General features: G+C 37.0%; 2 protein-coding genes and 1 pseudogene across 4 annotated transcripts; 1 reads left to right on the top strand and 2 right to left on the bottom strand.

Annotated features, from left to right (window-relative positions):
* Positions 1-5,459: 5,459 nt before the first annotated feature.
* On the bottom strand, positions 5,460-7,757 carry LOC142556677 (uncharacterized). The gene is made up of 2 exons (XM_075668161.1): positions 6,123-7,757; positions 5,460-6,026 (listed from the first exon to the last, which is right to left on the bottom strand). Exon 1 carries the CDS (start codon positions 7,428-7,430, stop codon positions 6,318-6,320), a length of 1,113 nt encoding a protein of 370 aa, XP_075524276.1. The 5' UTR covers positions 7,431-7,757; the 3' UTR covers positions 5,460-6,026; positions 6,123-6,317.
* On the top strand, positions 7,756-9,344 carry LOC142556854 (ribulose-1,5 bisphosphate carboxylase/oxygenase large subunit N-methyltransferase, chloroplastic-like; annotated as a pseudogene).
* Positions 9,345-9,541: 197 nt separating this feature from the next.
* LOC142556675 (rhamnogalacturonan I rhamnosyltransferase 1-like) lies at positions 9,542-14,972 on the bottom strand. 3 transcript variants are annotated; one of them, XM_075668160.1, is made up of 8 exons: positions 14,287-14,972; positions 13,996-14,063; positions 13,831-13,919; positions 13,590-13,752; positions 12,204-12,493; positions 10,606-10,810; positions 10,270-10,427; positions 9,542-10,065 (listed from the first exon to the last, which is right to left on the bottom strand). In XM_075668160.1, the coding sequence occupies exons 1-8, from the start codon at positions 14,540-14,542 to the stop codon at positions 9,891-9,893; spliced, it is 1,404 nt and encodes a 467-aa protein (XP_075524275.1). In that variant the 5' UTR covers positions 14,543-14,972; the 3' UTR covers positions 9,542-9,890. The 3 variants fall into 3 exon arrangements, 2 of the variants coding, with proteins under 2 accessions (XP_075524275.1, XP_075524274.1); XM_075668159.1 differs by having other exon boundaries at positions 9,550-10,180; positions 14,287-14,968; XR_012822668.1 differs by having other exon boundaries at positions 9,937-10,065; positions 10,181-10,427; positions 14,287-14,971.
* Between the last annotated feature and the right edge of the window lie 1,096 nt (positions 14,973-16,068).

Genomic DNA, 16,068 nt, shown 5'->3' with positions numbered 1-16,068 from the left:
AGAGTCCACTCCGGATAATTTTTTTTTAAAAAGAAGAAATTACGCTTAGAAATATAGTCAACGCAAATTTCAAAAAGTACATCATTCTAGAGTCCACTCCGGATAATTTTTTTAAAAAAAGAAGAAAAATTCATGTTTGAATCATTAATATCGAAGTTTCCAAATTTTTTTGTATAGACTAAATTCAAGTGAATATCAAATTACTTTATATAAAGTTAAAAAAATTCAACAATTTATTGTGATGGATTTCACATATATTCATCTTTGATTTCTTCGAACAACATCTTAAACTCATTCACAAATCAAATCAAATCAAAAATAGTTTGGTTCGGTAGGTATACCGATTTTTTAAAATAACTGTATGCCATACTGAATTTTGGTATTGGAAAAAAGATATTATTACTGTATCAAAATTTCGATATATGGTACGATATCAATAAATGCCACATATGCCAAAATTATAAAATAATATAAAAAAACTTTTGCAATACAAAAAAATATAATTTATGTTACTTAGATCTCTTATTTTGTGAGACAGATATCTTATTTGGTTCATCCATGAAAAAGTATTACTTTTTATGCTAAGAGTATTATTTTTATTGTGAATATCGGTAGGGTTGACCCGTCTCACAGATAAAGATTCGTGAGACCGTGTCAAAAGAGACCCACTCAAATCTAAATGCATAAGAAATATAGCTAAAATTATATTTGTTATAAAAATTTTGTTCGGTATTTCGATATATACCAAAATACCGAAATTTTTCACATCTCCTACCGTTACCGAAATTTGCATATCTTTAAGCCAACTAAGAGCTTCCCGAATTCCCAACGCTTGTGGAACTTCTGGGGTGCATTTTTCTGGGTTGCTTCCATGTGCGGCGGAGATCAGGAAACCTTGTGAGTCCCTAAGAACTCCTCATAACCCGCCTGGAAAGGGTTAGAAAAGATAGCCGCATCGACATTACTTTTCACGTCTCCTATTGCATCTGGAGAGTTATCGTGAAGAAAATGTGTTCTCATTCATCTCAAATGTAAGCAGTTACATAACTACATATACACCAACCAACCAAGTGGTTATCAACCAAAAATATCTTAAACTAACTGTGCCAACTACTATGCCAGCTGGCTTGGACTAAATTAATTACATTTCAGTCTAATACTCCCCCTCAAGGAGGACGGTAGATATCTCGGACGGCCAACTTGGATAGTAAAGGAAGAAGCATTGTAGATGGTAATGGCTTGGTGAACATGTCGGCTGGTGCTGAGAGCGAATGGGAAGGAGTTTGAGAGTTCCATGCGTAATCTTTTCACGAACAAAATGACAATCGAGCTCGATGTGTTTCGTACATTCATGAAAAATGGGGTTGGAAGCAATATGGACTGCAGCAGTATTATCACAAAAGAGAAGAGCCGGAGACGTAACTATAATGTGAAAGTCCGAGAGAAGCTGCTGCAGCTAGGGATGTAAATGAACCAAACCGTTTGCGAGCTATTCGAAGCTCGGTTCGATTAAAAGCTCGTTTGATTTCGTTTGTTAATCATATCAAGCCAAACTCAATCTCGATTTTGAGCTCGAAAATTTAATCAAACCAAGCTCAAGCCAAAAGATATTCGGCTCGTGAGCTCACAAACATGTTTGATAATAGGCTCGCAAGCTCGAGCTCGAGTCGTTTATGTGGCTCGTAAGCTTGAGCTTGACTCATTTGTTGAGTTGACAAATAAAAATATTAATACTAATGTCAATGGAAGGAATTGAACACAAGACAAATAAAAATATTAATACAAATGTTATTTTGAACTTTGCAGGATACTTGAATATATGTTATTGGAGATGATTTTGTAATTCTTGATTTTAATGGATTCTTTGACGTCCTCCCTACTTTCTCACCAGACTTAGTTGAAATATTAAACGTGTGAAATTATTTCATTGTTATTTATATGGTGATATCAGTGTATAATGAATATTCTAGATGTATTATTTTGGAATGTTCTATAATATATTGATTTATGTTTTTTTAGCTCTTATTTGTGTCGTTTTGGTTATTTATGAATGAATTTACATTTTTATGTCTGATTTAAAATTAGTTTATAGATATATTTAATTTTTATCAAGCTCGAATCAAGTTCAATTCTATGCTTTACGAGCTCGAAAACGAGCCGAGCTCAAGTCAGGCTTGTTAAACATGCAAAACGAGCTATTAATGAATCAAGCTCGAGCCTGACTTGATTAAAATGCTAAACGAGCTTTTAACGAGCCGAGCTCGAGCTTTTCTCAAGCTTGGTAATTTCAAGACAAACCAAGCTCGAGCCTGATAATAAAAGCTCGAATCGAGCTCGAGCCTCAAATAATATTAAACGAGCCAAGCTCAAGCCTGATATTGTTTAGTTTGGTTTGGATCGTTCACATCCCTAGCTGAAGCCAAGTAAGTTCACATGTTGTTGTTGCTAGAGCTCGATATTCGGCTTCAGCGGAAGAACGACACACAATCGACTGTTTCTTGGACTTCCAGGAAATTAGAGAGTCGCCTAAAAAATGCAGAAACCAATTGTGGACTTGTGGGTGTCAAGGCAGGCTCCCCAATCAGCATCAAAGAAAGCCCTTAAATGCAATGAAGAAGAAGCAGAAAAGAAAATTCCTTGCCCAGGCGTGCCTTTGAGATAGCGAAGCAAGTGATGAACAGCCTGCAAATGAGGCACTCGTGGCTTGGAAATGAATTGACTCAGTTTATGTATGGCAAAGGTAATATCAGGACGAGATAATGTGAGGTATAACAAGCGCCCAACAAGAAGACGGTATTGCGAATGATCAGAAATGATCTCGCCTTCAGTGGAACTAAGTTGGATGCGGGGATCCATGGGAGTAGAGGTAGGCTTAGAAGCTAAGAAACCAGTGTCATCAAGTAACTGTAAACTATATTGCCTTTGAGACAAATAAATTCCAGGAGCAGCCCGTGCTATCTCGATACCCAGAAAATAATGCAGCATGCCCAAGTCTTGGAGTTTAAAATGGGAGTTTAAGAACTGTTTAAGTGACGCAATTGCAGTAGAAGATGGGCCAGTAATGATGATATCGTCAACATAGACGAGCAAAGCGACAAAGGATGAACATGTGCCTTTGGTAAACAAGGAGTAGTCAGACTTTGATCTTTGGAAACCACAATCAAGTAAGGCATATGAAAATTTTGTGTACCACTTTCGTGAAGCTTGGCGGAGTTCATAAATCGATCGATTCAACTTGCAAACTAGATAAGGAGAACGATGCTCCCCCTGTCGAGCATATCCCATTGGCAAATCCATGTATACTTCTTCCATCAAATCACCATTGAGAAAAGCATTGTTCACATATAATTGAACCAAATGCCAACACTTGATCGCAGCCAAGGCTAATAAGACTTTTACTGTGACTAATTTTGCAACCGGCGAGAATGTATCAAAAAAATCGACACCTTCTTGTTGGGTGAAGCACTTAGCGACTAAACGAGCTTTGTAACGCTCAATAGAACCATCATCCCGGAATTTGATTTAATAAACCCACTTGCAGACAATAGAGTGTTTACCCAAGGGAAGAGGCACAAGGGACCATGTGTCATTTGCCTCTAAGGCATCAATTTCACACTTCATAGCAGCACACCATTCAGGAACCTTGACCGCTTGATGATAAAACTTGGGCTCAACATGGGAAGGTATATTCAATGCAAATTTTCGATATTTAGATGAAAGGTTGTCATAAGAAATAGATTGAGATATGGGATACAGAGGAGAAGTGGAAGAAATGAGAGAATGAGGGGTGCTGGTGAGCAAATTATAGTGATATTCATATATATAAGAATGTGGACGGAACTGTCTGGAAGAACGACGAGGAAGCACAACATCTGAATGTGCGGAAGCTAATGGTAATGGGGATGATATAGAAGAATCTGAAACGAAAGTTGTAGGAGGCCCGGGTAGAACTAACTCAGGAAAATGATCCACAAGAGAATCAGAACATGAGATGGAATGAAAGGGGAAATGTCTTTGTGAAAAACATCCCAAGAGAAAAATATATGTTTGTTTTCGAGATCGTAAACCTTGTAGCCTTTAATTCCTGGTTGGTAGCCAAGGAACACACAGGTGCGAGCCCAAGGATGGAATTTTAAACGATGACAGGAAAGTGTGGACACAAAAGCGCACTACAAGAAAAATGATTTTCCGCAGCACGTCATCAACAGCATGCATTAAAAGCACGCTGCGAATATTACTTTTAACGGCGTGCACCCATATGTTCGCTGTTAAAATTGTTGCACTTGACATAAATAACGGGGTGCATCAAAAGCACGCTGCAGATAGTAATATCCGCAACATGCATTTATGTGTGCTGTTAATAAATTATATAAACGACAGCGTGCAGTTATATGTGAGCTGTTAATAACCTATGAAATTTTCGCAGCGCACAATAAAGGCACGCCGTTAATAGTATTATTAACAGCGTGCATGTTTTTGTGCACTGTTAAAAGTAAATCATTTTAAAAAAAATCGTGTCTAGACATTAACGGCGTACATTAATCGCACGCCGTCAATATTATTATTCACGGCATGCATATTAGCACGCTGCGAAAAATGGACGCTCCGCGACGGTTTTTGACATCAGCGACGGTTTAATAAAAAATCGTCGCTATTAGACCAAAAACTGTCGCAAATTATCTATAAATACCAGCATCTTCGATCCATTTTTCTCCACACCACTTCACAACACTTAAAATTACACGATTTTAGTTTCGATTTATGTTATGTTTTTTCGTTTCAATTTTTGGTTAATTTTTAAGTGTTATTTAAGATCATGAGTATTGTTATCATATAAGTTTTTTTAAAAATTCATTAAATTATAAAAGTAATTTTTTTTTTAACAAAAACATTAGCGACGGTTTTTGATTAGTCGCTAAATGTAGCGACGGACATAAAATGTCGTTAAATTTAAACATCGTCCCTAAATTGGCAACGGATTTTAAACCGTCACTAAAGTAGTTAGGGTTTAAAAAACGTCGCTAAGTAGCGACGGTTTTGTTAAAAACCATCGCTAATTTTAGATGTTTTATGAATATTAACGGCGTACATTGCACGCTGCGGATAATTGTATTAACGGTGTGCATATGCACGCCGCAGATAATAGTATTAACAGGGTGCACATGTACGCCGCGAATAATCTTGAACTTTCAACAGCTTGCAGTTGTGCAGTGTGCAATGTGCGCCGCGGAAAAAAAATTTGCGCGCTGCTAAAAGCCATTTTTGTTGTAGTACGAGGCAACCAAAAGTGCGGAAAAATGAATAATCGGTTGGAGAACCATACAGAAGCCCATAAGGAGAATTTCAAGGCTGGAGTTCCTTGCTCTAGCCCGCGAAAAAGGCATCTCGGGACTAAACATGTTTTTATATGAGCATACCCCAATTAATTCATTCTGAATTATCAACTCCTTGATAAATCTTAAAATTCTAGCTCTTTAGCATTGTCGGAGCGAAATCTCTTGATAGTAGTATGAAACTGAGTTTGAACCATTGCAAAAAATCTTGGAATGACAAAGCTCACATCAGATTTATATTTGAGCATAAAGACCCATGTGAATCTAGTACAATCATCAACAAGAGTCACAAAAAACAATCTCCATTATGTGCCGGTACACTGTATGGACCCAAAATATCACAGAGTATTAAATCGAAAGGCAATTCTGACATGTTATTGTGAGCAATGAAAGGTAACCTATGTTGCTTAGCTTTGGGGCAAACATAGCATGGAGACGAATGAATAGAATGAAGGTCATCACATGGAAAGAAAGTCTTCAAGGCCTCAAGAGATTTTGATGAAGGATGACCAAGTCGATTGTGCCAAATGGAAGCTGACACTTTATTCACAGCAGCAATAATATGTGATGCAGATGATACATGATAAAAGATGTATAGATCGCCAACTCGATCACCCTTGCCTATCATCCTCTGGGGTGAGATCTCCTAAATAATGAATTGATCACGATAAAAATGAACCATAAGCCGTGAGTCTGCGGTTAAAGCACTGACGAATATCAGATTAAAAGCAAATTGTGGAACATATAAGGTATCCTTCAGGAACAAGTGAGAACTTAGGCGGACATCACCAAGTGCAGTTACTGGAATAATAGTGCTATTCGGAAGAGTCACCGTAGAGTTCTGCATAGGCTTCATGTTCAAAAATAGAGTAGCATCGAAACAAATATGCTTAGATGCACCAGAATCTACAATTCAGAACTTATTAGGCACTGAATCATGGTTTAATGACACTGATAAGCAGGTACATGTAGCGAAAGACGAGCCTATCTATCATTGTGGAGGAACCAGTGGGAGCAGAACTTGATAAGTGCGTAGCAAACATCCTCATTAGTTGTTTGTATTGTCGAGGGTTCAATGATTGGAAAAAATGCCATCTTGAGGTGCTGCTGGACTGTCATTGTTGACCACATGATTGACAGTGGCGTTGACTGCTGGAGAATGAGTTGCCATGTGCTCAAACTTTGGCTTAGGTTTGGGCTTATAACCAGAGGGTACCCATGAATTTTATGGCAAGTATCAATCGTATGACCATTAATTTGGCATTTAGTACAAAATGGACGCTCCCTTTGAGCACCTCGAGTTGGAAAACCAAAATCATGACCAGAACTCCTTCCTTTAACAGCAAAGGCCAAGTTATTTGACAAAGAGGTGTTAGCATCAGATTGCGAGCTTAAAGTTCGTTGGCATTCCTCTTGCGACACCAACCAAAAGACCTTGTTGATAGGAGGTAAAGGATTCAAGAGTAATAATTGTCCACGAATCTGTGTAAATGATTCATTCAACCCCAAGAGAAATGTCAAGACATATTCATGATGAGAAAATGCAGCAAGATTTTTGACGCCTCCGAATGTACACTGACCACAAGTACAGCTAGGGCGAAAATTTGACAGCTCAACCCAAAGAGATTTAAGTTTGGTGAAATAGACAGCCACCGATTGTTGATCTTGACGGAGATTTATCAGTTCTCGACGCAATTGAAAAATGCGTGGTCCATTCGATTGTTGGAATTGCTCGCGTAGATCATTCCAAATCTCATATGCCGAATCAGCAAACAGAATGCTTGCCGAGATGTCCTTCGAAACCGAATTTAAAATCCAGGCAATAACAACATTGTTGTTCCGAATCCAAGACGATAAATTCAGATCTGTATCTGCTGGCTTCGCAATTGATCCATCCAAGAACCCCAATTTGTTTTTGACGGTCATAGCGATGATCGTAGCTCGACTCCAGGAGGCATAGTTATCTCCTGTTAGCGGTTGAGAAACGAGCGAGATCGCCGGATTATCTGAATGATGTAAGAAATAGGGGCTGAGCAGATCATCAATGGCAGCTCGTCCAGCGGAAACAGAACTTGAATTTTGAAGAAAAGAAGCCATGTAAATCTCCAGAGATGACTATCAGCAAGAAATTTTCATAATCTGATAGTAAGATTGAATCTTCGAACAACGATCATTTGCACCTGCCGATCGGTGTAGAGCAGTGACGGCAAATTGCTCTGATACCATATTGCATCTGGAGAGTTATCGTGAAGAAAATGTGTTCTCATTCTCTCAAATGTAAGCAGTTACATGACTATATATACACCAACCAACCAAGTGGTTATCAACCAAAAATATCTTAAACTCACTGGCCAACTACTATGCCAGCTGGCTTGGCCTAAATTAATTACATTTCAGTCTAATATCTCCCGCCGGAGACTGACTCCAATGTATTTGTGACAGACTCAGATCGAGAGCATCTTCACGTCTTCGTAATCTAAATCTTGTAGTAATCCCCTTTGCGGACCTGGTAAAACTCTATGGTCTTGATGCTGTCCAGTGTCCTGCACTACGTATTTTTAGTATCCTCGAGCTAATGTAATTTGCTACTCTACAACTCATGAATTCACTTTTAAATTTTACTTTTTTGTAATTTATTTGTTTCATATCAACCACAATGTCAGAGTTACTACAGAAGATCATGCCTATGAGGTTAGAGGACCTGCAGGCCTTTTGTTTGCGTTGAGGATTCCTTCAGCACTCAAGGTTGGTGAGCAGGTGAACTTCGTTAGTAAGTCTTGAGTCCCTTCTATGTTAGAGTTCAATAAGCTATTGTGCGATTGCCCATGTACCATAGTGATTGAATTGTACATTTGGACTGGCTTATTATTCAAAAGAATTGTGTTTCACTATCACGATCACTTGTAGATTTTTATCAGCAAATGCTCGGTCTTTAATTTGTGTTAAATCCAAGGCATCTGTTCGATTTCCAGTTATTTCATGTTGGAACAATTGTTGAGAATTTGCTATGATATCACTAGGTGTTTACGCCTGTATATGATTTAAAATATTTGAGATGAATGGTTTTGGTCAGCTGGAGGCGCTCATTCCATTCTATCTTCATTTTCTTGCGTTAGGCCTGTAACCCATTTTGACACGACAGGTTTTTATCCAATATGATCTGAATAAGAGTAATGCTGATATGGCTCTGGACTATGGGTTTTTGACTCAACACCAAGCCGTGATGCATTCACGTTGACATGGGAAACATCGGAGACTGATAATTTTTATGCTGACAAGTTGGATATAGCTGAGATGAATGATTTAGGGGAAACTGCTTATTTTGACATTAAGTACGGCCAATCTCTTCCAATGGCTCTGCTTCCATATCTTCGGCTGGTAGCAAATGGTGAAACCTATGCTTTTCTTAAGGAGTCGATTTTCAGAAACTCCATTTGATGAAGAGCTAATATGTCAAACGGTTTGCCGAACATGTGAATCTGCGATATCTGGTTATCATACGACCATTGAAGAGGTAATCCGTTTATCCTCCTTGTTTCATCAAGATGACTTCCCGAACAAAACTAAATATTCAAGCAAATTACAGGATGAAAAGCTGAAGGAGGGAGGAAATCTTGGTCCAAGGCTTCAGATAGCAGTTGGTTTAAGATTAGGAGAGAAAAGGGTATTACAACAAATTTATGATGTCTTCAAGGAAAAGGAATTGGAATTAGATGTACTGGAATATTACCAGGAAAGGAGACTTGAAAATCTCGGTCTGGTAGGGGAGCAAGGTGATATAATCTTCTGGGAACCTAAGTAAAGCGGATAACACCGATTTTCTTATGGAATGTAATGATTTCTCCAAAAAAGCGAAGTTATGTTTGCATGCGCAAATTTGTGACAAGATTTCTGAGGAACTGCAGAAGCATTTCACAGCACTTTTTGGTAATTTATTGAAGAAACGGGGATTGAAACCATAGATAGCAGGAAGTTTCTTTGGGTTGTATTGAGTTCTACTTCTTGTGAAAGAGTTACACAGATTAGGGAATTTTAAGATTGTTTTTGAGTTGTGGGGTTATCTACAGCCTATTGTTAACAGGTGCCGGATCTACATCGTGAATGTTTTAAGGGAATCCACGTTTCAATATACCAGACAAGAAATTGAGTATAAAGCAAAATTTATGTTTATTCCACAACACATCCTTTCGATGAATGAGTTAGTTCTACCCGTAACTTTCTCGTGATACAGATTACAAAGAAACTAGTGTATAATATAGCTGTGGTATCAAGGTGGTACACTGCTTCAAATAAGGGAAAAGTAAGGCAAAAACACACCAACAAAATGACTACCGGCACTAAATCCTTTAAGGAGTAGCACGTCTTCTTCTCCCATTTTGACCTTCTTCCATGCCCGGGAAGAACATTCAATCAAACATCTTGCTATTTCCTAAAATGAATTCGAGCGCCTTTGATGTCCATGTCATTCTAGCTTGGCTTATAAAAAAGGATTTCATTTCTTTCATTTCGCCACTAAATGCACATATGCAGGTCGAGTTTCTGAATATCTTTGAAATTTCAGACATGTTTCGCCGGACTATACTGTGGTTGTATTGCCAGGGCTGGATGAGTACCCACACCCCGTACCTTCACGTAGACATTCTTGCGGATTCGCATAGAAATACTCTTCTTCTTTAGGCTTGTCTGCAATAACCCTTCTATGAATTGGCTGACCCGTTCTTTTTTCATGTGCCTGCCGAACAGCAAAGGAAAATTCGTCCCATGATAAAGTTCCATTTTGATGTAAATCCAACAATTCAACAAGTTTGGTACGATTCAGTTGGAAGGTCTTTTTGAACCCATGATACCTGCAAAAGATGGGATGAGAAATATCCTTGGAGATGGTTTCAAATTAATCTCGTTAAGAGTATTATATCCATTATTTCAAACTGGTTACCTACGATGACCTTCCACGATTCTTGCCATATTTCCATCATATGTGGGAACAAAAATATCGCTGGCAACAGAAACCATGAAGTCAAGAGCTGCCATTTGAGACGAATGATTCTGGAATTGCCGCAAATCTTCAGGATCTAGCAGCATCTCCTTTTTCAACTGTATTAACAATGATGGCAAAATTTTCGATAAATGACAAACTTAACCATAGAAACAGAGCACGAAAGGTAAATCATGGTCTACTTTTTGCTAAATGGCTCCCCCTCACACACTCATGTGAGCACTAATTTCGATAGGCACTAGGAGAAAAAAAGATGTGGAAAATGGCATGACTCACAATCCTCGGAAAGGCAGCTCTTAGTGTTGCAAGTCTCCTTTCATTACCATAGATTTCACCGGATGCAATATAGATCTGAATCTTTTTATTGAAATCCAATGCTTGCAAAACCAAAGCTGTCTCTTCGGGGGTAAGAGGACATAAGCCATGAGATCTTTTCTCTTCTGATACTATTTCTTTCTCCCTCCACCAAGGAAATGCATACCTGAATCAAGAATGACATCAAGAAATCAAATGAAGCAGCTAAAAGAAAGGAAAGGAAGGGGTGGGGGTTGGAGAACCCGAATTGCCAACATTACCAGGAGATAAAGGAATAGAACGAGTTGCAAAATTATATTGCTAAAAGCCCCCAGAAATAAGATAAGTACGTTAAGAAATTCCATTATCATAGTTTAGACATCCAAGATTTGTATCATCATCATTGCCATACAAAAATGAGCATCACATGTATCTGGGTTCTTTATTCCCAAGTGAGTGGCCTGATTGAACACTAAATAGCAATTTTTCTTGAGTTCTCTTAAAATTTAAAACCTTGTGAAGACTGGAGTCGAGGAAGTCCCGGACTTGTATAAATAGGTATAGAGAGAGAGTTGGTCCTGACCTCCGAAGCAAAAACAACTGGATAATACCAACCACCCAAACTTTGGGAAAGAGAGACAAAAGGCAATGATGATGCAGCTGCCACAACTAGATAGGGCTGAACTTGGACTAAATTAAACTTAGTTAATAAGCATACCTAAGCACTGCAACAACACCAAATGCTAAGGGGTTGTTTAGTTCCCTGGAATGGTAAAATCACCATCTATTGGCCATGAAAGAGATAAATTGACAAGATGATGGACGTGAATGCTGTACTTATTTCTGGAGAACTTTAAGCAGGGTGTCTGGAAACAAAAGCACATAAATGGATTCAAACATTTTAATATGGTAGAAAGCTCACTGTTGGATGATAAAATAGCAATCTTGAAGTATTGAATTATGGAAGTATTTCGATAGTATTCACAAAGTCGATGACTGTAAATCTTAAGCTCGTGTGACTTCTCTCTCTCTTTTTAAAATCCTGCCAAACTTACCCATTTATTAATCTTTCTCTATCAGGAAGTAGAAAACACCCCCGCCCTCACTCAATTTGTGAAAAGTGTCTAACCAGGCATATAAACAAGTTCTGCAAAATATAAAGGTTTGTTTGTTATATAAAGCTCATCTACATCAGACTTTGATTACAGGGGCCACATGGGATTTAAGTAGAAACAGTAAAACACATGGTAGAAGAGTAATTCAAAAATACAGTATCTACACAAGACAGTATAGCGCAATGTTGCAGAAGTGGAGAAACATCATTTTCAAGTATTGTGAGTCTGTGACCGTTATTAGGATAGTATTTATGATATTTGAGTTTTAGAACAAATTTCCAAAAGATATATGTATTAATTTCCTTGATCAAAACAAGAAACTCAGGTACATTAACACATTTTAAAAAGTGAATTTTTCTATCACCATGAAAGAGATGTTATAGAAATGAATCTTTTGACTTTTGTTCTCACAACTATATCCATATATAATTACTGGATAATGGTTGAAATCCTAGAAGCAGTTACCTCAGTCGTTTGAGATTATCTGCTTCCTCGTCGGTGCAGCCATGAGTGCAACCTGAGAAAGCCAGCATATCCATCTCATATCTCAAATGCAACGCTAAATAAGGTCCCTTCTGTTGAATAATATGAATCAACTTATTTCCCAAGGCCTCAATTTCATGCGTGAACTTTAATGCATGAAAATTGACACGACATCTAAGTCTCTGGAGCTCCAGAGGGATTCCATTATTTGTCAGCCGTGAGTCTGTTCGGTTAAATTGAATCACCTTGTGCTTTTCAAAGAGAGGCAGAAGCTGTATGATGTATACATAAAAACTAATAATGTCCAATAGATTACCAATTTGTGAAAAGATTACTAAGAAAAACATGAAGAGAGAGAAGTTACATCTTAAAGTAACATTGATATAAAATACGCTGGTCAAGTTTTAGACAGAGTTCAAATTTTCTAAGCAATTTGTGCCCCATATCATAAGCCTTAGAGGGAACATGTGATAGAGTTTGTAAAGACAAACAAATTATGGAGTAAGAACTGTAAGGCAGGCTGCAACCACAGACAAATTTATAAGAAACGTAATTTGGGAATTCTGTTGTAATTTATGTAGCTCTAAGATGCTACTGTATACATGTGTGTTGTTGTGTCACACTTTGTAATTGTATTAAAGCTTCCAGAAGAAGTAAAATGTATTTTATTGCGACAGGAATGGATTTTCTTTTTTCATTTACTCATCAGTGTGTCTTCATTTATTTGCTTTTCTTTTCGATTTTTAGTTTTGTTGTTCCTAACACCACATTTCTTCTCTCTACTAAAATATGATATTTAACAATTCAAACGTAGCCCTTCTCTCTTACCTTCAAATATGTTTAATTTCTCATACATCGATCTCATAAGATTTAATTGAATATTGAACACTGAGATTGAACAAAATCCAAAAAAAACATCTATGTTTGCATAAACAAAAATTTTGAGATTGGAAACAAAGTTGATATGTTGTTATAGAAGCTCGTGTGTCATTAATTGATCTTGTAAAGAGCTTTAAACAAAATGAAATCATTGTTCCCTATTCTGCACTTTCGAATATTCAAATCAAAATAATTTTCAGGTTATCACTTGCATCTGAATTGCATTTGATATTTTGCTTGCAACTGATCATATTTAAAAAGAAACAACTTCAAAAAATAAAAAAATCACTTTGTTTCCCTTTGCTGCTGCATGCATAGATGAGATACAAACCAAAATGAATGTAAAAATAACTCGTGCAAAGATGGCATAGCTCTCTGATCTTTTATACTCAAACAAAGAAAACAACAAATACATTCCAGTTTAACATGGTTTATTAAAAAATCAGACTGAAATTAAAACATATTTGTGATGATATAAATTATACTGACCTGTTGCAGGTAGTATCGCTCACTTGACCAGCTAACTGGAGACATCACAAGTGGTTGATATCCATAATTCAGGCCAAATCTCTTTGGTAACCTCTTGATAATTCGAACTTCATCTCTTAATGAATCGATGAAATGTTTCACATCAAAAATGTCCTCAAAATTGCTGCACAATAAACCACTTAGTTTCTAAATGCATGAATGAAATATATATGAAAGCAAATACTCATTTCACAATATCTACCTGGGATCAGCCCAGAATGACGTCTTGTCAAGCTCAGGAACAACCAATGTAAGATTTAAAAGCCGGGCAACTGTTACCATATCACAAATCTGATGTTTCAGGCAGCTAATTAGCCAAAGGAAACATAATAAGTAGAATATGGAAAAAGAAATGTATAAAACTTACTGCGGATCGCATTTGATTCAAGCCGCCATTGCAAGAAACTTTTAGAAAGCCATTGCTTGTGTAATTCCCTTCAAGATATTATGTTAAATTAAACAACTTGCACATGCTAACTATGCCACATAGAAGTCCAAACCACATTTAAAATTTTGAAATCCTTCTACATTGCAGTTCTTGCATACATAGCAAAGCAGCAACAAATCAGATTAAATCAAAAGAATCAAGTAATAAGCAAACAATGCATCAACTCAAAAACCACAATCAACCCGCTTAGACCTAAAAAAGACTACTCACTGGCAGGAACTAGAGGCGGAGGGGAAGAAGGCAAAGATCCCTCAACGCGAATCAACATTTTCGTGAAACCCGGGATTCCACCTAACAAACGGGGGTGCCACAGCTCTCCAACTGTAACAAGTTGAACCAAACACGTCCATATTAAAATGCTAGAACACACCCTAATAAACCAAACTTGCAATCTCGTCCTCGGCGTGGCATGCCCCTGTAATGGCAGCACTTTTTCTACAAATCTCTCCGATCTAACCCCCTCCATTTAACCCTCATTTCCGACGCCAAGAATTCATCACGGATGATTCAAGCAGCTAGTATAACACGAATTTTGTTCGCAAACAGTGTTCTTAAACCACAACAACATGTGCACCTCCCTGTATCATGAAATTTGAAATGTGGGCTGGCCGAAGATTCAAACTTTGTCGCACATCAGGGAGTTCGAACAAAACCCAATTCACAAAAATCTGGAGAAAAAAATACTTCTAAAAATATATATACGTAGGGATATTCGCAACAAGATTGAGGAGGTGGGATTCCTATGAAAAAGGGATGAATTGATAAATCTAAACAGGAAACGGTGAATTTCACGAGCAAGAAAGAAGTGGAATTAATGAGGAGTGATTCTCAAGAAAGGAAAAAAAAAAAACTAATCAAACTCTTTTTTCTCTGATTTTCCAAAAATGATTTCTAGTTGGGGTGTGGAAAATGATGACAAAAAAAAACACACACACACACTCCCCTTTCAACTCTCTTACACTGAATTTTTTTAAAAAAAAAAAACTCTTACATTTAGACCTAAGAGATCAGATTTAGGAGTACAAATAAGTCGGTCATACTCGAACTCAAGCTTGGTTTAATCGAGTTCGAGATGAGTTCCATTAGCTCGATCTTGTAATTGAGTCGAGCTCGAGTCTATGATGAGTCTGTTTGAGTAGCTCGCAAAAGTTTGAGTTGCTCGCAAATTATCGATTTATATATGTATATTTAAATTAAAATAAAATCGAAATCGACTTTCTCGAATTTAAACTCGAATAAACTAAATATTTTATCGAATCGAGTTCGTGTTTGAAAATCAATACTCGAGTCAATTCCAAATGAAATATTTTAAATTTTGTTTGCTCGACTCGATTGGACCCTTATATCAGAATCTTACAGCGGAGTGACGGTAGATAATTTTTCAAATTCTTTGCTTACTTTACTACCGATTATTAGTAGCAATTTATTATTTTAGCAGATCAAGAAAATCTGTTATGCGATCAACTATATCTATATTTGCCATCAATTATTCAGCATAATATATTTAAAGTTCATGTAGAAATTTATAATATATATTAAAAACCCTTTTTATTTAATATTATTATTAATTTTCTCGACAAAATATTTTACACCCAATAGTTTATTGGAGTACCTTAAAATAAGTTGGTTCACACAATATTTTTATTAATAATCATTAGGTGACGTTCTGCCAAAGTTTTTTTTAAAGTAAATCATATGCAAAGGTGAGACCGGGGTCTCACCCTCTACCTGATTAGCCGGTTCTCCGGGTTCGCTTTCCCCTCTCCGTATGTGTTGTAATAAAAGAAAAAAAAATCATATGCAAAGTTTCTCCCAAAGTTAGTTGACCTAAATAGGTTCCTGGATACTAATTAAAATATTATCACTTTCTTTAAAAAAAAATGTGTAAATTTAATAGAAAACTTCGTATTTTATTAAAAAAAAAATTTCCTACTTGTCATTAATTTTATATAAAAAAATATAACCATGACCATGAGATTAACTCGATTCAAA

The sequence above is a fragment of the Primulina tabacum genome, chromosome 9 (assembly GCF_025594145.1).
Source record: "Primulina tabacum isolate GXHZ01 chromosome 9, ASM2559414v2, whole genome shotgun sequence".
Lineage (NCBI taxonomy): Eukaryota > Viridiplantae > Streptophyta > Magnoliopsida > Lamiales > Gesneriaceae > Primulina > Primulina tabacum.
The sequence above is the reverse complement of the archived record's forward strand: the minus strand, read 5'-3'. Positions and strand labels throughout refer to the sequence as shown.

Excerpts from the sequence above, each read along its gene's own strand:
- LOC142556677 (XM_075668161.1), bottom strand. The coding sequence starts at position 7,430 with ATGGCTTCTTTTCTTCAAAATTCAAGTTCTGTTTCCGCTGGACGAGCT.
- LOC142556675 (XM_075668159.1), bottom strand. The coding sequence starts at position 14,542 with ATGGAGGGGGTTAGATCGGAGAGATTTGTAGAAAAAGTGCTGCCATTA. Across the intron at positions 13,920-13,995 it reads TGAATCAAATGCGATCCGCA|ATTTGTGATATGGTAACAGT; the intron begins GTAAGTTTTATA and ends CTGAAACATCAG. Across the intron at positions 10,181-10,269 it reads ATCGTGGAAGGTCATCGTAG|GTATCATGGGTTCAAAAAGA; the intron begins GTAACCAGTTTG and ends CATCTTTTGCAG.